The sequence below is a fragment of the Lagenorhynchus albirostris genome, chromosome 4, assembly GCF_949774975.1.
Source record: "Lagenorhynchus albirostris chromosome 4, mLagAlb1.1, whole genome shotgun sequence".
Taxonomy (NCBI): Eukaryota; Metazoa; Chordata; class Mammalia; order Artiodactyla; family Delphinidae; genus Lagenorhynchus; species Lagenorhynchus albirostris.
The window spans coordinates 130,115,882-130,139,746 of record NC_083098.1 but is presented as its reverse complement, the minus strand read 5'-3'; the positions used below and the strand labels follow the sequence as shown (position 1 = coordinate 130,139,746).

At 42.0% G+C, this 23,865-nt stretch overlaps 1 protein-coding gene across 1 annotated transcript in view; it reads right to left on the bottom strand.

The window, feature by feature from the left end:
- Positions 1 to 2,440: 2,440 nt before the first annotated feature.
- AFG2A (AFG2 AAA ATPase homolog A) overlaps positions 2,441 to 23,865 on the bottom strand; it is a 338,551-nt gene continuing 317,126 nt past the window's right edge. Inside the window, exon 16 of the mRNA XM_060148678.1 lies at positions 2,441 to 4,015. Within this exon, the coding sequence (XP_060004661.1) occupies positions 3,839 to 4,015 (177 nt within the window). The 3' untranslated portion in view covers positions 2,441 to 3,838. The remainder of the gene's footprint in view (positions 4,016 to 23,865) is intronic.

Sequence of the window (23,865 nt, the reverse complement as noted above, 5' to 3'; positions counted from 1 at the left end):
CTGGTGGCGCAGTGGTTGAGAGTCCGCCTGCCGACGCAAGGGACACGGGTTCGTGCCCCGGTGCGGGAGGATCCCACGTGCCGCGGAGCGGCTGGGCCCGTGAGCCATGGCCACTGAGCCTGCGCGTCCGGAGCCTGTGCTCCGCAACGGGAGAGGCCACAGCAGTGAGAGGCCCGCGTACCGCAAAAAGAAAAAAAAAAAAAAAAAAGCTAGTAGAAAACAAAAAAATTCTTTCAGCTTGTTTCCTGGGTCATAAAAGCCTGATCTCTTATTTCCCTGCTTGCATTTTATTCCATCATACCCGGTACCCCTGATTTTCCAGACACATGGAATTATGGGCATTGTGGATTGCACTGGAAGTCCATGGAACAGGGTGAATAGGATTGTGATGTTAGTTAGAACGCAGAACATGGCTATAGGTGCATTTTGTCCTTGCACCATAACATGTCAGTTTAAAGTCATCTTTTAAAAGTTGTCATAAAATACTTAGGCATGCAAAAAGTATAGACTGTATTACAGTCAACATCTGTATTCCCATCACTCAGCTTAAGATATGAAACATTTCAACTTCTCTCCCCTGAGGAAATTCCTTCCCAGTACTTGGTGCTTTATGTTTCCATTCACGTAGTCTTTTACTACATGTCCGCAGAAACAACATATTATTTTGCATGCCTTAAATGTTAAATAAATATTGTTAAGTATGCTTATGAAACATTCTTTTTGCTTTTGAAATTCCTCTGTTTTACATACAGCTTTTTTCTTCTTTTTTTTAACTGCCACGGGTACCGTATTGTATGAGTATTCCATAGAAATCCATTCTGTTACTGATGGATATTTAGATTGTTTCCAGTTTCTTACTACTTACAAATAATGGTGCTATGATTTTCTCATTCATTACTTAATTGAATAGCTTGCTCTGAGATACACACTTGAAGAAGTGTTGGGATTGTAGGGTTATTAGACTTGCCAGTTGTTTTCCAAAGTGGCTGCACGAATTTATACTCTGCCAGCAGAGCGTGACGCTCCACTGCTCCGTATCCTTTGGGATTATGAACTCTGTAAGCAGGGTTTTAGCTGCTGGAATCCTCTGTGGCCAGGGTGAGGATATATTCCTCCAACTAGTGCAACTGCTAGTCACCCAAAGGATATTTCTAGCCTGGATTCTGTCTTCATGTTTATTTCTAGGTTTTGAGCTCTGTGTCAGTTTGTGTGAATTCAAACCCTGAAGCCATGGTCGGGTGAGCCCATAGTCAAGCCTCTCTTTTGTTCCAAAGCACAGACCAAGTCAAGAGAAGTTCCCTGTGGTCTCCCTGGCCTGTGGGAGGATGTCTAGTCTGCCCTTCCACTGAAGGTGTTGGTCTTTAAAGATCTCAACATTATGTTTGAGGCTCAGTCACAACTTCAAACACTGTATGGGCTGAAGGGTCTGAGTGGCCATTAACACCTAAACTCCTTGCTGATGAGGCTGCCCTCCTCCTCCCCAGTACCCAGCCCCAGCCCGAGAGCCTCAGTGTTGGTTCAAGCTTATTGTTCTGGTTTTTCGTTTATTGGCAATGGGATTTAATTTTCCTGTTTAGGTCTTTGGGGATAAGTTTTTCTCTTATTTTCTTGTGCCCCAGCACTTAGAGGGAAGTTACGGTCTCCTAATGACTAAAGGGATAATGGGAAGCACAAAAGTAACTTTGAGGTTCTATTTTTTTTTTTTTTTTTTTTTTGCGGTACGCGGGCCTCTCACTTGTTGTGGCCTCTCCCGTTGCGGAGCGCAGGCCCTGGACGCGCAGGCCCAGCGGCCATGGCTCACAGGCCCAGCCACTCCTTCCCGGACCGGGGCACGAACCCATGTCCCCTGCATCAGCAGGCGGACTCTCAACCACTGCGCCACCAGGGAAGCCCTGAGGTTCTATTTATTTCAATGGGTAAGCCTTATTTTCTAAATCAAGAGAGTCCAACAGAACTTTCTGAGTGATGGAAATGTTCTACAATCTATTCTGTCCAATATGGCAGACACTTGTCACATGTGGCCTTTGAACATTTGGAATGTGGCTAACATGTCTGATGAACTATATTTTTAATATTATTTAATTTTAATTAAAATCTCAAATAGCCATGTGACTAGTGACTATCTTATTTGACAGCACATTTATATATATATATTTTTGGCCGCACATGGCTTGTGGGATCTTAGTTCCCTGACCAGGGATTGAACGCAGGCCCTCAGAAGTGAAAGCGCAGAGTCCTAACCACTGGACAGCCAGGGAATTCCCAGCACATTTCTAAATAGTAGTAACATTCTTCGTCCCTTGGGTGGTTTTATTTACTAATAAACCAATGTAGTCTGGGTAAAGACCCCTTGCAAATCTACTTTTTAAAAAAAATTTATTTATTTTTGTTTATGATTTTTGGCTGTGTTGGGTCTTCGTTGCTGTGCGTGGGCTTTCTCTAGTTGTGGCGAGCGGGGGCTACTCTTTGTTGCGGTGTGCGGGTTTCTCATTGCGGTGGCTTCTCTTGTTGCGGAGCACGGGCTCTAGGTGCACACGGGCTTCAGGAGATGCGGAGTGTGGGCTCAGTAGTTGTGGCTCGCAGGCTCTAGAGCGCAGGCTTCAGTGGTTGTGGCGCACGGGCTTAGTTGCTCCACGGCATGTGGGATCTTCCCGGACCAGGGCTCGAACCCGTGTCCACTGTATTGGCAGGCGGATTCTTAACCACTGCGCCACCGGAAGCCTGCAAATCTATTTCTGATAGTCAAAGGATGAAACAGTTGAGATGTGATTTCAGAATGTCTACCACCACAAAACTGTACAGCCCTGTTATTTTGATAATCAGGTATTTCTCGCCTGACTTGTCTTTCTGGGAATTTTCAAAGATCTACAGTGACTGGGTTTAAGTGCACATTCTTCCCATTGCCAGCTTCTGAACTGGAAGTCAACCAATCAATTTCCAACAGCTTTTTCAAGGATATTTATGGATTATCAAAGTGTCAAGAAATCTCAAGGATAAATAATTTGGAGCATAAATACAGATATTTAGAATGCAATGTTAGACAATATGATTAAGAGTACAAGTTGGTTTTCCTTTGAACTGAAGAAGTTTATTGGTAACCTGGAAATGCATACAAGTTAAAACATGAATACCTCATATGGTTAATTTATAGCATTTTTATGAAAACAAGAAAAAGAAAAAAAAACCACAAGTACTTCTAGGTCTGGACTGGGCTTATATTTCCAATTTTTTAAACTTCCAAAGGCCATTACAGTATGTGAAATAACTCTCAATTCTTTTTTTAATTGCCATAAGTAGAGGTTAAGAAGGCTAAAGCGAAAATGTTAAGTCTGAATTATAATGAGAACAAATACGTATTTGGAAACAAGGTCACATAAGCCTAGCTGGTGCTTTAGCCATTTCATGGGCTGGCCTTCAAAATTAAAGGTTTGCAAATAATTTTCACCGTGCTTTCATCTACACGCATCTTCTATGTTCTTGTATAAAACTGATGCCCACAGTTTTGGTATTTGGAAATGCACTGAAATGGATTCTGGAGTAAGGAAAGCATTTCATGGGAGGAATGAACCAGGTCAAATTAATGAAAAAGCTAAAAGTTTGCCTTTTAAAACTCAGCACACATTTCCGGATAAAACTGACTTAAACCCTTGTCCAGAGATTTTTCATGGATATTTTCATTGTTGCCGTATGAGTCAAAATGTCTACAAGAACTGAGGCCCCTCAATCTAGTCAACATATTTCAGACATTTTGCTTATCAAGGGCTATTCTGACACGCTTTAAAAAAGAAACAAGTTTTCTCTAGAAAGTACTTTTAGCATAATGAATATGTATATTTTCTCAAAGCGCATGCAGCCCACTTTTGTTTTGATAATCTTCATAGAAACGTCTCAATGATTCAGGAAGTCTGGGTGTCACGGTGCTCAAGGCTTGAGTAAAGTGTTTTTTCATAATGCAGTTGGCTTGAATGTCTTCTTCCAGAGCCAGAAGGGCTGCCTCTCTACATACGGCTATAATCTGAAACAATACAAACACACAAAAACAAAAACAACAACAACAAAAAAAGGAGAGAGAAAACAATCAATACTGTTTTTTAGAAATGTTAACATTTCAAATATTCATCCGTGGTAACTTCTACAACTAAAAGCCTATCCCTAAAATTTATCTTTGGGAGTCATTCCACTTGAGTTTTCAAAAGGATAAAAAGTAATCACCTTCATTTCAAAACAACATATTAAGTACCGAGATCCAGGAGCGGCAAAAAGACATATGTTATGGCCTTTGCTCTGAAGGAGCTTACGATTGTAAAGGTGGAGCAGACGCGCAGGCACAGACCTCTAACACGGGGTGACAAAGGATGAGTGTGTCTGTGGTGGTGGGGTGGACGGGGGAGAAGCCCGGTGATGAGGGGAGGGCCGGGGAAGGAGGCACTGATGGAGAGTGAGGACCTGCACATCAGCACACCTTGTCACAGCACAGAATTTCCACATTCCTTTCAACCTTTGATCTATTACCAACATGTAAAAGCATTTCTTTATGTGCATCTCCTTAATGAGTTCTTAAATCTTGGGAATATCAGATAGAGTTGTCTCCGTTTACTTTGGAGAGCTGCATTAGAACAGAGAAGTGAATTCTGTTTACTCAGCGAGGAAAGCCGGGAGAATTGAAAAGAAGCTGGGGAGGGGGTGGAGTGGATGCTAGAGGGAGGGAGGAGAGAGTGCGCGGTAGGAAAACGGAAGGGAGGAAGGTTCAAGTCTTGAATCCTGAAATGTGTTTTAAGCTCTCTGGACTTCAGACAGCGGAAGCGGGCTGATGCCAGTGTCATTCTAAAGACACATTACTGTGGTGAAAAGAGCTTGTGGGATGAAAAGAGATATTGTGATTTTCAGGGCAACAGGGAAAACAGTGATTGATATTGACTGCACCCTTATATCGGTAAATGAAAGGGCCAGCTGAAACACATTTGTCCGGCCATTCAGCATATTTTCTCTGTTTGTTCACTTACTGAAAAGAGTTCCTCTGCTTATGCTGGGCTAATGGCTGCCAAAGCAGTTTAGTAGCTCTTTAGGGGATTTAGCAGCATGTTTAGGGAGCTTTCAAAAAAACATGCATAGATTTAGATGGCTTTGTCAAATTACGACAATGTAACCGTTAGTTCTGGGCTTCATTAATGGGCACTGAAGTCGACCATAGTGGTTATGCATGTTAATGCTTTTCCAGAAAGAATGGCTGCCAACTTGTTGAAGGAAAAAACAAAACTTCTAAGGATTAGCGAAACAACTTCATCACATATTCTGGTGCAAAAAGGGCTATTTGAAAATCAGATGTGATATTTAATAAGCACAGTAAAAGCACATAAAACGCCCCCATGGCAAACTGGTTCTATTCTGTTCCAAAGGAACCTTAGGGACCTCCAGAAGGAGGTGAAGAGACCAAGTACGGAGAGCTCCATCCCCTCCTCCCCTCCATCTGAGCAGCACTTCTTTCATCTGTGCAAGAATCTGAAGCGATGGTTGCAAGGCTGAAAAGTAGGAAGAAGAATCACTGGAAGAGCCAAAGAGGACTGAATTTCCTGCTTGCTGGTGCAGTTCTAGCTGCTTCTCTGAGACAGTACGGGAAAGGTTTCCACTGTGTGGCTCCCCCCTCAGGCTAAGTCGGGTAGAGAGGTTGCCACCACTGGGCCAATGCCATGTCTTGCACACTTCATACCTGACACTTCCCTCAGAGAATACTGGACCCAGCACATAACGGCTACAAACATTCACTGAACACCTACCATGTGTGCTAGACAATTACTAATGACTTCACTAATTAATTGCTGTGGGACTTGTGCCCCCAGGTTCTGTACATGCGGTGACCCCCTCATAGAGGTGTGTGTGGAGCCTGATGGAAGCATGGCAAATAGGGTGGTGGTGAGTGGCGGGGGAGGGAGGTTGGGTTGGGCTGAGGAAGGAAGGGGAGGCGCAAGGCTGCCTGGAACCCCTCAAAACTCCTGGAATTTGGTTCATGTGGCCGGGTGGCTAATATTGCTGGCGCATTTGAGAAAGTGAACCAACAGTCTAGTAAGGCTTCCTCTCTCAATACACAGTAGTCAAACTGGGAGAAGAAGAAACGATTATACTCCTCTAATAACTGGAATCTCAAGTAGCCTAACATGGCAAGGTAGGGAAATGTAGGTAGTGGGAAGAGAGGTCATGAGGCCTCGAAGGCCGCCCTTGGGGTCGGCTCCCCTGAGCAGTTCCTCTTTGCAGATCAACCTTCCTTCCTTCATATCTGCATCTATAGATTCTCCTCTAAGCTGTAAACTGCTCTTTGCCCTTAGCTTCTATGGCAGTGGCAGAGGGGGGCACTGGTGGTGGTCAGAGCAGTAACTGCCATTTGAAAGCTGGATGTTGGTAACTTGGGGCCTTCGGTATATGTTAACATTTCACAGTAATTTGCCAACTATATTGAATACTGGCCTGACCCTTAATTAACAATTTCTACAGAATTGTGAGGTATAGAAAACTTGGACAGAGTTTTGACTAAAGCGCTAAGAAATGTTTGGATTAGACAGAGATGACCTTTAGAATCTCTGGGAGACAATGACAAGGGAAACAGAGCAGCTGAATACTGGTACTCAAGCACCTCATATGAAGCTGTCTTCCGTTGTGTAGAAGGAGCCCAGCTGTTTGCAGTTCTAGCGTGGCTGAGGGCTGCCTGAATTCAACACCTGCTTCAATAAATCTTATCCTGTTTCTTTTTATTTACAAGGGATGCCCTGAAGAACCAGTCAATTAGGCAATCCTTTCTGCTACTTTTATTTTCCTATCATATTTGCTTAGCAATATACAACGAGTAATTGAGAGGAAATAGAACTCTACTCATAATTAACCCGTCACTCATCAATCAACGTCCACTGAATGGCTGGTTACTCTGTGCAACAACTAGGTGAGGCCAGCCGGAGGGTCCAGAGATGTCCAAGACATAGCATTAAGAGGTACCACTAGCAAGGCAAAAGGAAAGTGCTTTGGTATGGAAAGAAGGAAGAAATTATTGGTTCATAAACTGGAGTGGGAAGGACAGAATTTAGATATGCACACAGGAAAGGAAGGGGCATTCTGAGCAGAAGAAATAAAGCGAGCAAGGTGGGGAGAAAGAAACCGGGAATTACAAGGATCTAGCCTCAGTATCCCAAATGGAGGGGGTAAAAAAAAAAAAAGAGTAATTCTATCGTGAAAATGTCACTAAAAATAACAATGATAGTTTTCAGAAGTCACGTGGGCCATAATGACAGTGAAGGCTAGTCGATGACAGTCATCTCTAATGCTCTAAACCCAGCTCACAAGCAGATGATGCACTAGCAGCTGACAGCATAACTCCTAAAAGATCCTTTGTTTTTATTTTTTTCCCCATAAAAGGGCTTTTTAGTAGAAATTCCAAAAGGAAAAACATTAATCAGATTATTGGTTCTTCTCTCCTAACTTCAATAAGAAGACAGGCCCGGAAATGCAAGTATTCCTAGGAGATCCATTTCATGATGGCTGGTTTCTATTTGCCCTGGGTCATTTATTTTGGCGTGAGTTCCAAGATACCATGCTTCCCAAGAAAAGTGCAGCTTTCCTGCTTGTTTTCATGGCCCATGCCAGCATTCCCCTTGACATATCGGTGTATTTTCAGAGGAAGAAGTATTTCATGGTCAAATAGGTTTTAGGTAACACTGTATATGCTCTGTCTCCCACAAAGCACAGCAGAATGCTAAAGGTTTCTGTGAGGCCTAGCAGTGATGACCTGCTTAATTCTTTTAAGCTGGTGTTTCCCACAGAACTTTCCACCTGTCCTCTGTTTTTGGCAGAACACCTACAAATGGTTACCTTTAGGGCTACTGCTGACCTTCAGCACGCACTCTGGGAGGTGCTCACCCACACCAAGCAGCTCTATCTGGGCACGATATGGCTCTTGCCTAGCTTATATCCTTTTTTTCTTTTGCTCTCGCCTATTCCAGCATAGAGAGAAAAGGGAAAGGGCTGAGCAAGAGAGACTGGAGGAGGACCAGTCTGTTTAACGGAGTCAAAAGGCAGCGGCCACAGCACACACTTGTGCCCTGGACCTGCACGTAGTCCACGCGCATTTGTTGAATTGAACTGAACAGTTCCTTAACTATCCACAGATTTTCCAAAAGTGCATGTTATATACATGTTTCTAACATTTGGCCAATATCTTGTAATATTTTTACTTAAGTTCCATATGACCTAGACTTTGTCAGTTACATTTAAGTTTTTGGAATGATAAACTCAGTAAGAAAAATTATTTAACACTGTGATGTATATTCATTTTAAGCAAACGTTTCGGTCTGGGGCCCTACTTTGAATCTAGTTCTTTCCTTAGAAGTAACAGGAATTTTAGCAAGAATACAAGTATGCCTGTTAGTTTGAGGGATGCTTCCTTAGGTATCAAAATTTGTCATACAGGGACAGGAAATTTCTTCCCGTGTTGTCATGGGGGAGAAAACCGCACTTTAATTGAGAAAGATTCCCCCAAATTTACCCACAATGCAGTAATATATATTGGTTTATAGAACCAAAGTGGAAGATTTGTTTAAAAAATTGTGCAAATGGTTATCTATTGTCTCACTTGATGAAAGTAATCTGGCATCAGTTAATTACTGAAGACATTTCTGTATTAAGCTTGGAAAGGTGAGTTCTTTTCAGATAAATTTGCTAATACACCTCTCTATTTGGGAATGAATACTATGGAAGCTGAGAAGAAGGACCTTCAGTTGAAACTAGGACCTTTCTCATTACTCTCTCTAAAGTTTGTAAGAAAATTGAATGAGTGTATGTATATGTATATATACATCTACAGTGTATACAGGGACCACACAGCTCATCCTTCTGCTGGCATCACTTTTGAAAGCACACGGAGTCTGGGACTGTTTCAGTGATGGGGGAATTCACATGAATTTTCCCCATGAGGCCCCAGAAGAACCTCACTGAGGGGTGTAGACAAACATGCAAATTTGAGTCACAGACTGTCTGGAATGTTTAACCCGTTTAGAAAGAAAACTCTTGGCACTTAGGTGCCTTAACATCTTTGGCAAAAAGGATTTTGGAAGCTTTCCCCTAATCCCTTCACCATCTTGTCTGTCCTCTTCCCCCAAAGGCTGCAGACTAGATCATTTAAATGAATTTTTAGCCAATTACCAGTCAGGTTGTTTTTGCCATTAGGCTGTATAAGCAAAATGTTTTGGCTGGCTCTGTAAAGCCGGCGTGTATTTACAGAATACACAGAGCGTGTATTCTGTGTTGTTTTAAAGAATAGATACGGGGCTTCCCTGGTGGCGCAGTGGTTGAGAGTCCGCCTGCCGATGCTGCCGATGCAGGGGACGCGGGTTCGTGCCCCGGTCCGGGAGGATCCCACATGCCGCGGAGCGGCTGCGCCCGTGGGCCGTGGCCGCTGAGCCTGCGCATCCGGAGCCTGTGCTCCGCAACGGGAGGGGCCACGGCAGTGAGAGGCCCGCGTACCGCAAAAAAAAAAAAAAGAATAGATACGTGCTTTGCTGAAAGGTGAAAATGTTATCTGTTTGGGGAAATGAGTAAACAAGACAAAAGACTAGCAGAGTGGGCCTAAGGTCTCACTGTCAGAGCGACTAAGACAGGCTGTGTTTCAGTGGCCGTGACACCCAGTTTTTGGTGCCAACGTCACAAATCCTCTTTCCATTCGTTCAGCAGTAATAATAGATCTATCAGATATCTGAAAAATAACAAAATAAGCAAGAAATCTCTATGTGAAAGATTTAGGCATATTTGAGATGAGCTCCTAAAAGGTAAGAAAGGAAAAGACTTTTATGAAAATGTTTAGAAATCCTCAAAACAAAGTCACTGAGGAAAACAGTAATTGTTTTCAATTGCTGGAAAAAACATAACTCGGCAATATAAGCAACGGGACATATGAGTATGAATTTTCATGCTATGCTTGTCCTCTGACAAAGCAGTGCCTTTAGAACAACAATACAGCAATAACTGGATTACGTGAGACAACTCCCCTTGTGAGGGGTGTGGAGAGGCAACTTCCCAGGGTGAGAAGGCTCTTGACCATTGAACCTTGGGAAATCTAATTACCTCACTTTTAAATGCAAAAGGGCAAAAGAGGCAATTGTGCAGAATTCTGAATGCCACGAAGAATAAGAACAATGTCTTACTTCACTGTGGAAAAAAAACCCGAAACCTCTTATACACAGCCTACGGTTCTTTGCCTCAATCCATGAAACAAGAAGAGTTTAAACAGGTGGCTCAGCTTTGTGAAACAGAAACAGGCTCATTGCGAAAATTAAAACCAACATGGTTTCTAAACAGGCAGCGGCAATTTTTTAAAACGACGTGATTAAGAATGACAGTCAAGGCAAAAACTGTTTACCAAAAACTAATCAACAGGAAGGAAAACCTGAAAATGTCGGGCACTATTTTGGGTATTCATTCCTCCTGTGCTGTGACCCTTCCCTTGTTCTTTTCAGTTTCACAGCAGCACTACAAGTTCTCCGGGTGCACTGAGATGAGGAACCCAATAAAACTTCAAGCACAGTCATTTCCATTCCAGATGAGGCCTGGGTAGTAACCTGCACTTCTTTTCTATTGACTGTAAACAGATCACGACAGTGACAACAGGAACACCACCCTTGAGGGCATGTAAGCCTGGGAAGAAGGGCTGCTGCCCCAAGTAGGCCTAGGAGCTGCTCGCTTCCAACAGGGATGCTGAGATTCTAACGCAACCGCCACTACTAAGCTCCTAACTACCTCTCAGAGCTTATCTGTACCCTCCAGAAAAACGGGAGGGTAACAAACTTCTGAAGGCGGCTTAAGCAACCAACTGAAGTTCTGTTTGGTTCCCGTCACCCCATCCTGCGGGCACAGAGTGTGCTCAGATCTGTGGAGGAGAAGAAGTCAGTGATTTTAAACGTGCCAGAGGAGGCGGCTTATTTATAGGGAGCCCTCAGATGACGAGAAAGTGGCCCCGGAGAGCTGAGTTCACTTACCTACTGTAATCAGCACAGGCCAGGGCTGCTTTTTAAATAGTTCATAGGAAACCTACAACTGCATCCTAGGCACAGGAATTTATGGCTACAAGGATATGAACATGCGTGAGTAGGTGAACTGCACAGTACAGAGTAGGCTACATGGGGAGACGGAGCCGGAGAAGAGAGACGCCCCCAGGCCCCTTCTTGGGCAACTACACGCCGGATCCACAGAGGCAGGGCTCCCCTCTCTCCGCCGCTCCTGATGTTCGGCGCGAAGAAAGCTCGCCTCCCAGTGAGGCCTAAATGTGCTTTTCAGCTTCTTTGTATTTCAAGTGTACTAAACAGCTTTAAAGAATCCACCAAAAGGAATGCGCTGCGGTGCTCTAAAAAGTCTTAGGTATTTTCAGGAAAGTGGTTTTGCTAAAAGCATCTTCTGTCTGGAACACCTGTGCCCTGCTGCGCCTAATTGGGCTGCAGCTGGCGCTGACTGTGGCGAGGGGCGGGGGACGTGGTGCGCGCTCAGCCCCCCGCCCCTCGCTTTCCTTTTCACTTTCACAGCCCCGCGACCAACTTCCCCTACGTGTCTGAGGGATTAGGAACCCAGCAGAGAGCGGAGTCCTGCTGTTTGCGAATAGCCTGCACTGGAGGTGCTTCAAGGAGGAGGCTACCTGGGAGATGATGTGCTCACGCGGACGCCGAGGACCCATTCTCCCCGGCCCCATTGAGACGCGGTGAAAGCTGGCTGAGTGGCCGGGCCTGAAAGATGTGACTGAGGGGACCGCAGCAGTTTCCTGGCCATAGAGCAGCAGATGGAGTCAGACTGCCACAGGCGCAAACGCGGCCAGGGGTGCCCCGAACTGCCGAGAACGCAGAGCAGAGCAGAGCACAGCGCCAGCCCGGGAAGCGAACTGGAGGGAAGCAAGCGGCGTTTATTCAGAGCTCTTTAAAATACCACCTCAGCGAGCGTGGGAGGATAGAAGTGAGAATTTTGGAGGGCAAGTTTCAGATTTAAGGAATCACCGAACTAGTGCTCTTGGATTGTCTGCAAAATAAGCTTTATGATACGAATCCATCTGGGATTATGTTAAGATCATACAATCTAGAGTGCCATACAGAGTACAGAGTCAAAAGGCAAGAATTTCTAGAAGCCTAGTGATGTTAGAGAAGGGGGAAAAACCCCTGGGTTGCTTAATTCTGCTGATGTAAGTTATTATGAGGTCTCTAAAATATATAGCTGAAGTATATGTACATCCAGTCATTATTACTTGCATGGAGAAACCCATAACAGTTTTTGTTTTTTTAAAATTTACAAAAGAATTGATCACCCCACAGAGGGAAAGAGCTGGGGTTTTTATTCTTATTGTTTCTACAACCAACTGCAGCTGTGGGAACTTTAAAAGTTTCTAACATTAATTGAACCCATAACAAGATAAAAAGGAGTATTTTTAGTTTTGAAGAACACGCCAACTGGTATGGGTATAGAGAGAACAAGAACCTCGTGGTAGGGAAGGAGACGGGTGAGAAAGGCAAACAGATGCTGGGAGGCCTCCATTCATTCATTTACTCAACAAATCTTTACTGACCACCTACAAGGTTCCAGGCCCTGGGGAACAGAGCCGTGAAGAAAACAAAGTCCCACCTTCATGCGACAAGATTGTGCAAAGTACTGGTTTAACGTACTTGCCCTTCGAGGTTCAGTGTGACTGCTTCCACTGAGAGGCGCTCCCAGTGGCAACTTCACTACCTCCCCACGCCTGGATGCTTTAGGATCCCTTGCCTTATGGTCTGGTGGCAGCCTGTACTACTGTTCTGTCATATCACAATTGTCAGAGAGTTATTAGTGGTAAATGTCTGCCTCCTCACTAGATTACAAGTTCCATGTAGGCTCGCCAGCCTTGGCCCTGCTGTACTCCCCAAACGTACCAAGCCCCTTGACCTTCGGGAGTCTACAAAAAGGTCTACTGCTGAGCTCATCTCTGAACAGAGATATAGTTTTTACATTTTTTTGTTTTAAATACACACAAACACACATACACATGCAGCTCTTGCTGTGACAACTGCAGCCAAGATAACTGCCTACTGTAGACCAAAAAAGCAATAATGTCTGGGGCACAATGGGTCATCTAGGTGTGTATTTGTGAGCCCTTGGGGGGCGTGCTGATGACCAAGTTACGCCCAGAAGGCTACTGAAGCTCTTGCAAGAGGCACCAAACTTTGGGTAAAGAGCACTTAGGAATGGGAGAGCTAGGCCCCCCGCAAAGAGGAGAGAAGGGCACAGCAGGGGATATTCTAGGGCGAGGGGACCAAGCAAAGTTCAGCTAGCTCTAGGACTCCTCTCGAAGTCTGGAGGGTTGGCTCCTCCCTGCCAGTGTTGTGGGAGCTTGGGAAGCAGTGGCTGGGGGAAGGTGTAAGCAGGGGTGTTAAGCCAGTTTTAATATACCCCGTGTTTCCTCACCTACCAACCGTCTTCCCTGCAAACTCCCACATCATGCCCCACCAACACACACAGAAAAATGCCTCCTTTGAAACTCCAGAGCTTCGGGGATGCTCTGGGTAGCCTTCCCTGGATCTTGTCTAGCTTGGGATTCTGGACTCTGACCACAGAATGGAGTATTTGGGAGTTAGTACCTTTTACGCCTTTTTTTCCGAGATATAATTGACATAGAACATTACATTAGTTTCAGGAGTACAACATAATGGTTCACTATATGTATATGATGTGAAATGATCACCACAATCAGTTATTTCTTTTTCTTGTGATAAGAACTTTTAAGATCTACTCTCTCTGCAACTTTCAAATTCACAACACAGTGTTATTAACTATAGTTACCATGCTGTGCGCTACGCATCCCCAGGACTCACTCATTTTATAAGTGGAAGTTTCACCTTTTGATCGCCTTCACCTCCCACACCCATATAATATATATAATGAACTCGTTTCTCCTTTCCCATTCTCTGAGCAGCTGCAGGCTGGTCCTGCTTAATCAGCAGCCTTGCCTGCCATCCTTAAAGTCATTTTAAAGAGTATGGTATGGTGTTAATGGTTATCTGTGTTAAATAGAAAAAAATGACTTGACAATACTTAGCTAGCTAAGGGGCATCTGAAGACAGGTCCCAGTAAGCAAACGCTAAGTATACCATTAGCTCATGACAGGGAGTGAGAAGACAACATGATTATTTATCTTACACTTATTTTACAGATGTCATTCTCATTGACAGTAGTATTGTCCCGAAAGAAAGGAAAGCTCTTCTTTCCCAATAGCATATAAATAAAAAAAGGATTTATATTAAGTGATATCACCATCAAATAAGATACTCTAAAATACCTAAGAGTATATATTCACATATCTTCTCTTTTACATTTTTAAGGTGGTCTCTGTTTCCTCTGACAGATAATCCTTATGTTGCTTATTAGCCATTTGTTTAGAAGCTCACATTATATTATTTTGTTTTAAACTCAAATAATAATAAAGCAACACTGTCTTATTTGTTACATGAACTGAATGCTATTTCAAGTATTACTTCACCAGTTTTGTGTGTTTATTGGCTATATAAGAAAGATTTTTAACCTAGGGTCCCTGGATAGCTAGATGGGTCTAAGAATATTCTGAAACCTATGAAACTTTTATATGTAGAGAGATGGTTCAAAGCTTTCATCATATTCTAAGAAAGAACCATAACCCCAAAAGGGTTAAGAACTACTGCTCTATAGTAACTACACTTCAAATCCTCTTAACTCCTATGACTCCTTCATTGTAATATCTATCTTCCCCTTTCCAGATGACTTAGGCCAGAATGCAACTGGGCTAGAACTACTACAGCTGGGGAGTACAGAAGTTACGAAGTAGAGCTGATCATAGTAAAGACAAGTAGTTTTTACGTTCTTAGACCTTCCTCTTGTACCCTGGAACAATTCTACAACTGCCTCTAGGTATAACTAAGTGCTTATTTAGGTCTTTATTGACATGAAGAGGAACTAAAGATCTATATCCTATTTCATTTATTGAAAAAAAAAAGGTAGGATAATAAGACACTAAGACTGCAAATTTAAGCATATTAGTTAAGGAATACAAAACCCAAGTTCCCAAGTTAAGATCAGCATTTACAAGTGGCACGTATTAACTATGTGTAATTTTACATTACCCATTAAGTGAATTTTAAAATTTAAATATATGTAGGTTTTGATATTTGGTAATAACATTACACACTAGAGTATTTAGAAACTGAGGAAGTCGTTTTCTTATCTGAAAAACTATCTGGCCTGTTGTCTTATAAGGAATGAGATGCACTTTGAACTATTTCTTGAATGTCCATTAAAAAGGAAAAAAAAAAAAGAGCTCTGATTTTACTGATTTAAAAGCCAGTAGTAAGATACAGTGCTTGCCTTTTAATAATTAAAAAATTATATATGTAATATAACTTAAAAAGAAATTACAAATACTTGTAAAAGCCACATTGGCTAATCATTTTTTCATTACCGTTACTCTTAATCCAGATGCAGATGAAGAATAAAGATGATTCAGTTTATGAAGGCTTTAACCAAAATATTCATGTTTTTTTCTTCTGATCATTAAGTCCATTACTTAATGGCCTATGAAACGTAAACATTCTTTCTCAACTACTGTTACCTAAACTCCTTTACAAGAATTCTAATGAGAGCACAAGGTTTGTGACAAGTTCAGCAATGAAAAGAGCCAGAAAGTCTCCATTTGTAAAGAATAAACTAAAAACTGTGAGAAAGGCCATAAAAGCAATCCACAGATATGGAAAGGGTTGTGGAAAAAGGAGAACAGATGACACTACTTGTTGGTAATGAAGAAATCACATTCAATATTTTTTTAATTTAAAAGATGTATTAGATTGTCACTTGGTGGGACTGGTTTGTTATGAGAAATGCAACAGTTGGTATATTTAAGGAGCTAATGGTGAATTTTTAAAGCACAGATTATTCATCTACAGTTTTTAAAATCTAAAGATGTAAAATTTAGTAAATTTGAGTAGGTCTATTTAGTAAATCTCATGACTGTACCCATACATTTCACCTCATCATTTTAAACTAACCGTCAAATTTCTAACCATCAAAAAACTTATCATTGGAAAGAGACCAGTAGATATTTCTAACTGAACAGAATTTTTTTTCATGGAGGTGAGTCAACTGGACACAAGGGGATTACGATACAATGGCAACTATTTTGCAATCTTAGTCAATGTATCCTCTATTATGAATGATAAAATATACACATAAAAGCACCCTATAATGTTGTAAAGAGGAGCAAGTGCCAAGAATTTCCTCTTAAGGGCTGTACTTTTTCATTTGGAGATCTAATCACGAAACTTAAGATAGGCTACACCTTGGTAACAAGCACCTCCGTTTTATTGTGCTGGCATCTAACTGGAAATAAACCCATACCATCTTTGATACAGTGTGTTCAAATATCTTCTGTACATACTTTATAATTACAGTGAAGAATGTGAGAGTCAGGAGAAATTCTGAGTTATTCTACAGGTCTGTCCTGCTCTCCCCCACCAACTCTGTTCTCTTTGAAATAAAATATCTACATTCACACACCCATAACCCCCCTCATCTGCAGATGCAATATTAAGTTCACAAGATGTAGCATGAGTTTAAGCACTATATTAAAGTGTGAAGTATATTTTACTATCATTAGTTCGAAGCCCAGCATTTGTAAATCTTTTAAAATTAACTAGGCTGTTAAGATCCCATCACTCTGGCAGCAACCCAGCATAGCTGTGCCTTTAACAAAAGAATTCTGTAATAAAACGAGATTTTACATGCTGAAACAAAATATCTTAAACCATCTTTCTGCCAATTGCTCATTTTAGTAATATTTGTGGAATTTAACCCCTCGCCCCACATATACAAATGTTCCCAAGGAAGATTATGCTAAGTTTTGGGTTAACCTCTGAATTACTAACTTTTTATATCAATCTTTTAATGAACACTTTTATTTTCTTTAAGAAGGAACCCAAGTCTTTTTTTTTTTTTTTTTTTGCGGTACGTGGGCCTCTCACTGTTGTGGCCTCTCCCGTTGCGGAGCACAGGCTCCGGACGCGCAGGCTCAGCAGCCATGGCTCACAAGCCCAGCCGCTCCGCGGCATGTGGGATCCTCCCGGACCAGGGCACGAACCCGCGTCCCCCGCATCAGCAGGCGGACTCCCGACCACTGCGCCACCAGGGAAGGCTGGAACCCAAGTCTTGAAAAGACTTTAAGGCATGTATTCTTTAACTGCCGTAACAAACACGACCAGGCTAACTTCAATCAAAAGGGACTAATGAGTAGTTTTCACACTACATATGTGAACGACTCTTAGCAAGGTGGATTAAATTCTGCCTCAGCTTCTCCTAATGTCTCCAAATATTTGCAATCATCTGTGACATCTGCTGTGTATTAGTTGACTGCTAGGGACAGAAACTCAATTTGAATCAAAAGGGTAAATTCATTATAAGGATATTATTGGATCTAACAGAACCTGAGGACAGTAGTGTGGCTGGGCCTCCACAGACCACCTGGACTGGTTCTCTGTCCACGATTTTGATCTATGCTTCTCTGTGTACTTCGCCTTTATTTCTCTCTCACCACATAGTGGTTTTCTCCACGTGGTAGAAAACACGACAATGCACAGTTTCTGTGTTTTACATCTTACAGCTTTAGCCACCAGACAGTCCTCATATTCTCATTTTAGTAACCCAAACTCCTGTGGCACGTCTCCGAGCGGCTTGGCCCAATCACTGCGGCTGGGGAAAGGGCATTATGATAGAGCCAAATTCAGGTAGGTCATTTCCTCTGCACCATATCAACCATGTGTGTGTTGTCACGTTGTGATGACAACTCTGTAGTTTTCTGGGGGGAGAAGGTGAAGATCCTTGGGACCCTGGAAGTATAGGCAACTGGAGCAGGCCTATGTTGGCTGGTTGAGGAATGAGAGAATGTTAAAAAGTGTCCTCTATTCTTCTCTACGTATATGTAACCTTGCGTTACTTATGCATTGCTTCGAATGCTGTCTTGGCAACACATTATCAAAACGTTCTGCTGAAAAGGTGCTAAATGGACCTCGTGCCCAGCAGTGCCCTGCCAACCATACTTCCAAAACAACAGTGCTCAGCATACCTCAGTGCGGCCAGCTGCTTCTAGCTGCCGTTTTCTTAGATCGTGCTGCTCATTAGGGGGTCCAGATAACATTCTGGGCTGTACAACTGATTTTTGGATCACAGGTTATCATCCAAAATATGATAAAGATGGAGCTCCAGTGGCACCATCGGTTAGCACGCGGTACTTATACAAAATATGATAAAGTTGGAAAACCACAAGGTCCAACTTCTTTGGCAATGATTATGGAATCTACAGGAAAACCTAAAGCTAGTGTTTTTGAATGATGATTCTAACACGGGTCATGGTCAAAGACAGATGTTATCTTTGTGTTAAATCCGTTCTCCTTCTTAGCAACTAGAGAAGTCTCAATGAAAATCAGAAAAGCAAACAAAAACTCAACTTCCTTTGTGCGGGGAGGGGTGATATAGCTAATAGATTACAAAGCTCGAGTCTGGAGCTGTTCAGTTTGGAAGTTAATGGAAATTTTATTTGGAGACTAGTCCCTAAATTCAATTAAAATTGTGCATGTAACTAGAAACACGTGTCGACAAGACTTAAGGAGGGGAAGAATGAAATGGACAGTATTCCAAGTTTGGAAAACTTTGCCTTAATTCTTCCATTCTCAGTGTCTGAAAAATGATTTTAAGTGTCTTTCACACCAGCTCCACCCCACTTTGTAAACCTGACCAACTCTTTCTCTTGAGAATAGAGGTGAAAGGGGAGATAGATGAGATGGAGTCCTTAGAGAATATTTAAGGAAGGAATAATATTATATTTTTTTCCCCTCTCACTTAAACTTTTTTTTTTAAGTAGGAAAAACTCAAACATATACAATAGTAGAGAAAATAATGTACGGTGAACTCTCATTCGCCTGTTCCCTGGATTGCTCTGTCAAGATCATAAACCAATGGCAAATCCTCGGCTCTCAACTTACTTGATCTATCATCTGATGTCAGCCACCCCCTCCCACTTTCTTCAGCAGGACACTGGCACACCTCACTGCCTTCACTCCAGCTACACTGGCTTCCTGACTATTCGTAAACACGGAAAAAGCTCAGTCTCGCTCAGATCACTTGCTCTTGTTGTTCCCCTTCTGGAATGCTCTTCTCTTGGATAACTAACTGCACAATTCACTTACCTCAGGTCTTTACTCAGTTGTCACCTTTTTCAGTGAGAGTCTCCCTGGCCACCTCCTCCCTATAATCCTTTTCTCCTTCCCTGCTTTATCCTGCTCCTCCTCTGTTACTGTCATCTAATATATTACATTTTAACTTATTTTGTTGATGTCTTCTTTCTCCTCACAAAAATGAAGACCACAAATAGTACAGATTTTTGTTTCTTTTGTTTGTGCCTGGAAACTTACTTGGCAAATAGTAGTTGCTCAGTAAATATATGTTGAATGAATGAATGAGGACAAGTCTGATATTTGACTTAATGTTAACTAAAGTTAGGACTTTAGTCCTAACCGTTTGGTTTTTTACCAAATGTGGAATTTATGCCTTAGATCAGGTGCTGTATTTATCACTTTACATTGTTTATCCTGCTTAGGCAGATTGTTAAGACTTAAAAAAAAATACAAAACAACTATCCCACAAACTTCAGAACCAATGGACCTTTATGCTCATGTTCTAATCTAGATTCAGTAGAGCTAGCTTTGACTACTATTGATTTCAAGTGTGCTTTTGGCCAGCCTTCCACAAAATGGGGCTGCACTAAATACCTAGTAACCAAATAAAAACAGTAGAGATGAAGTAGAGATTAGAGCTAAATGGAATGTGAAATAAAGCTCTCAGCTGTGATACTATTTTATATTCCCGAGTGGTTGCAAATAATTCCTGAAAGTATTCGAAGTGTAAATTCAGTCTGTCCGTTGGCCACCCCCTCCCTTCCCGGACCCCATCACTACCCTAACCCAGGGTTCGCCGGAGAGGTAGCCTTAACTCAGGTGAAGCACACCTGGTTCCAAGCTCTGAGAACACCACCCGATACTGAACTCTGCAAAACTGCAGCTCCAAAAAGGCTTTCTGACTGATGAATGCCTGATCAGGGGAGATCTTAGTGACTTTCGGTGGCTGGTACTTTTAAAAAGTACTCCACGTGAAGTTATGCTGCTTTCCCAAGGCCTCAATGCCTGCCTGGTCGGTCAGTCAAATCCACTAGCTTCAGACTCCCCTGTTATAGAAGTTCAGATCAGCAACAGTACGACAACTCTCCTTCGACTTTCTCCTTCAAAAATCATCAGCAGAACCTGTTCTACATTCCTGGTCCTCTGAACAACAAAGCAGTTAGAGGTTATTGTAACCAGGATAATAATGTGTGATCTGTGAAGAAGTGATGCTTCTGAGAAGCAGAAAATCTGCTTTCCAGAAATATGTTTAGAGACAGAAAGTAAGGGTTTTGTAAGGAAAAACATAACGTAAAAAGAAAAACTGCTAGTTATATAAGCCAAAAAAACTGCAGTTGGCTTTGATTTTATAAGTCAGAAAGTATAAAAAGACAGAAATATTTTAATGTAAGAAAGTTTAAATATGTATTAATTTACCTTATTTTAAATATTTTACTACTGATAGCATTTATGTATCAAATACAAAGTAGTTTAGTAGTTTTTTTCAAAAATAAGAATTATTTCAGACTAGCTCTAAAAATATAGGTCCTTAAGTCTCTGAGAAATTAAAATGCAATAATTTTAGAGGCTAGTTTCAAGATTCAGTGTGACACAATATAACAACAGGCAGAGACTTTTCAGTATGCTAATATTTGACTGAAATATGAAGATATAGCTACAAACATACCCAGGTCTGAATCCCAAGAACACTGTGAAGCCAGTATTTCTTTAGGGGAGGAGAAGGGCTATTCTATTCAACTCAATTCATTTAGGAAAACCCATGCACAAGTCATTGTTCAATGCTCTTGGGGAGGGAATATAAAGACAAGCTGTAGGAGCCTAGAATTCAGAAGGGGAAATAAGACAATTGTGTAAATGCTTTTCAGAAAGTGAAGTAACTGACATATGAGAAACACAGAATGCTGGCGTGGGAGAATAATACTGATGATGATGATAATAGTTACCACTACTACCATCAGCACCACTACCAGTACCACTACTGACTGACTCCCAAATATTCTAGATCTTCACATGTCTAATCCATCCAACAGTCCAGTGAGGTAGGCAGCATTCCCCCTCCCCCACAATTTATAAATGCAGAAACTGACATTTAAAGCATTTAGGTAAATTTGCCCAATATCATACAATCAGGTAAGTGGTGACCCCAGTACCTTTGCTCTAAGTATATCAGGCTGTCCCCCAGCGTAGCTCGGACGAGGAAGAGAAAATATCTACCAGGAGCTCACAAACATCAAAGAGGAGATCCCTTAGTGATGAGCTTTAAAGGAATGTGAGAACGCGAAAATGCTGGTGTTGGCAGCAAGGCACTCCACGTGAAGGAACACTCCTGGGCAAGGCACAGAGGTGGCACAGGGTGGGCTGCATTCTGTGAAAACTACTCGAAGTAGTTTCACAGGACTGCGGTGGTTTTCAAAGTACGCCCCTTGCAGCCTCCAGCTTCTCCTCAAATGTCTGAGGTACCGAGGAAGGATGAGAAGGAAAAGGCTAAGAGTGTAGGGGAAGAAGTGATCCACGGAACAGAACCTGGAGAACACTTCAGCTTAGTGTGATACAAGGAGAGAGTCTGTAAAGGACAGGAAGAACTAGAGGAATCTAAGAGAGTTCACATGGAAACCAGAAGAGCGTTTCAGGAACGGGGTGTGAATTCTGGCAGATGGAGCAGAAAGGCCAGGCAAGCGGAGGACTCCAAGCTGGTTCTGGGCTGGAGATGAGGAAACAGTGGGTGAGATCAGCTCAGCGGTGTGGAGGGAGGGAGGGGCCAGGCTGCCAGGGTTTGAAGAGTGAGTTAGGAGTGAGGAAGTGGAGGGAGGAGGCGTGCCAGACTTTTAAGGACTTTGGTGCAAAAAGGAGACAGGCTGTAACCTAGGAGTAACGATGATCTAAGGAAGGTTTAAAAAGGAATACACCATCCAAAAGTGGATGTAAAACAAGAAATGGTATTTCCAGAGTTAATTTTTAATTTCCTGAGTCCACTGCTGTAAGAATTTCAAAGCATTTTGGCATTCATATCTTGGCATGCGTATGAACTTAATTGTGGAGATAAATGCAGTAGCAGCTCAGACAGAAACCAAAAATCCTCTGCAAAATTACTGGAGTGGTTACATTAACTTCTCCTCAAACTTCTAATCCCCCAATCTCAACTATAACATAATGGCTAGAGGTCTTTCCACCAGTGGGTAAAGACAGGTGCCCCAAAATGTAGCACAGAAAAGTTTGTTAAATGAACACTAACACACAAAAAAACCTACTAACACATACAATGTGGTTATTCAAAAACTTCAGATCTTTTCCACGGTCAAATAATTTTCCTTTGTATTCATGTTTTATTTGCTTTACCTTAAGTCACCCCCTAATCACGCTGACATCTACTACTGATGATTATATTAGACCTAAAAGTGTTCTTAAACAAATGAAAAATACTGACTTCCATTCCTGAAAGTCCTGCTTCCAATTTTCAGGAGGAAATTAAATAATGTATAAATCAAATACTGGGCCTAAGCCCAGACAGCTGAACATCGTTTTGTCCTTTCAAGGCAAAGAGGAAGTGTCTGCTGTGGCAGGGACATGCCAAGAGAAATAAAGCTTAACCTCAGCCCCATGTGAAAGTGATTTTAGATAATCGGGGGTGTCTACAAATAGGTTAAAAATGGGACCACATACTAACAGGGAACTTTCCATGGAAGTTAAAAAATGTATCAAGCTCCAACCCCCACCTTAAAAACAAACTATGTTTGGGAAATGGCATGGCCTTAGAAATTCTATATAAAGGCAGTAGAGGAAAGGGAAAGTACACAGGGAGGAGAGAGTTGACAAGTCAAAGGGAAATTAAAACTTGTTTCCGCTTAGCATTTGCTGTAGGCTCACAATTTGATTTCTTTGTAACTGCAATTGCCAGATTCAAAATGATATATGCACGTGAAGAGGAAGGAAAAGAGGGGGAGGGAGGCAGGAAAGGAGGGAGGGAGAGGGAGGGATGACTATGAATATGAGTGTGTGGGTAGAGTGGCAGATGGTGAAAAATTCTTTAGCTCAGGGACCACCAAATTTATTCTGCAAAGGGCCAGAGAGCAAATATTTTAGGCGTTGTGGAGAACACGGGCCCTCCTGTAACTACTCAAATCGCTCTTGTCGTGTGCAAGCAACCATAGGCAGTATGTAAATGAACGAGTTGTGGCTGTGTGCCAATACAGCTTTATGGACATTGAAATTAGAACTTCATGTTTTTACCTCTGCTTTTGATTTTTCTTCAATCACTTAAAAACGTAAAACTATTCTTAGCTTATGGGCCTTACAAAAACAGATTGTGGGACATATCTGACCTGCAGACTGTAGTTTGCTGACCCCCCTGATTTAGATAGAACATTCCTATGAAACTGGGCTTGACTCAAATTTGGGATTCTGGGTAATAAAAACTGCTGTTTTTTTTTTTTTTTTTTGGTCAGTAGCTGAACAGAAAAATGGTAGTAATGGTCAAAAGCATTTATTTGGAAGATAAAGCAGACTCTCTCTAACCCTGTGAAAAAGACAAGCATCTCTATTTGTTTCTAGCAGGATACTTATACAAGTATGAAATCAAAGTTTATTCAGTAGGAAATTTTGAAGCCAAATGCTATATAACCATTAATATGCAACATTA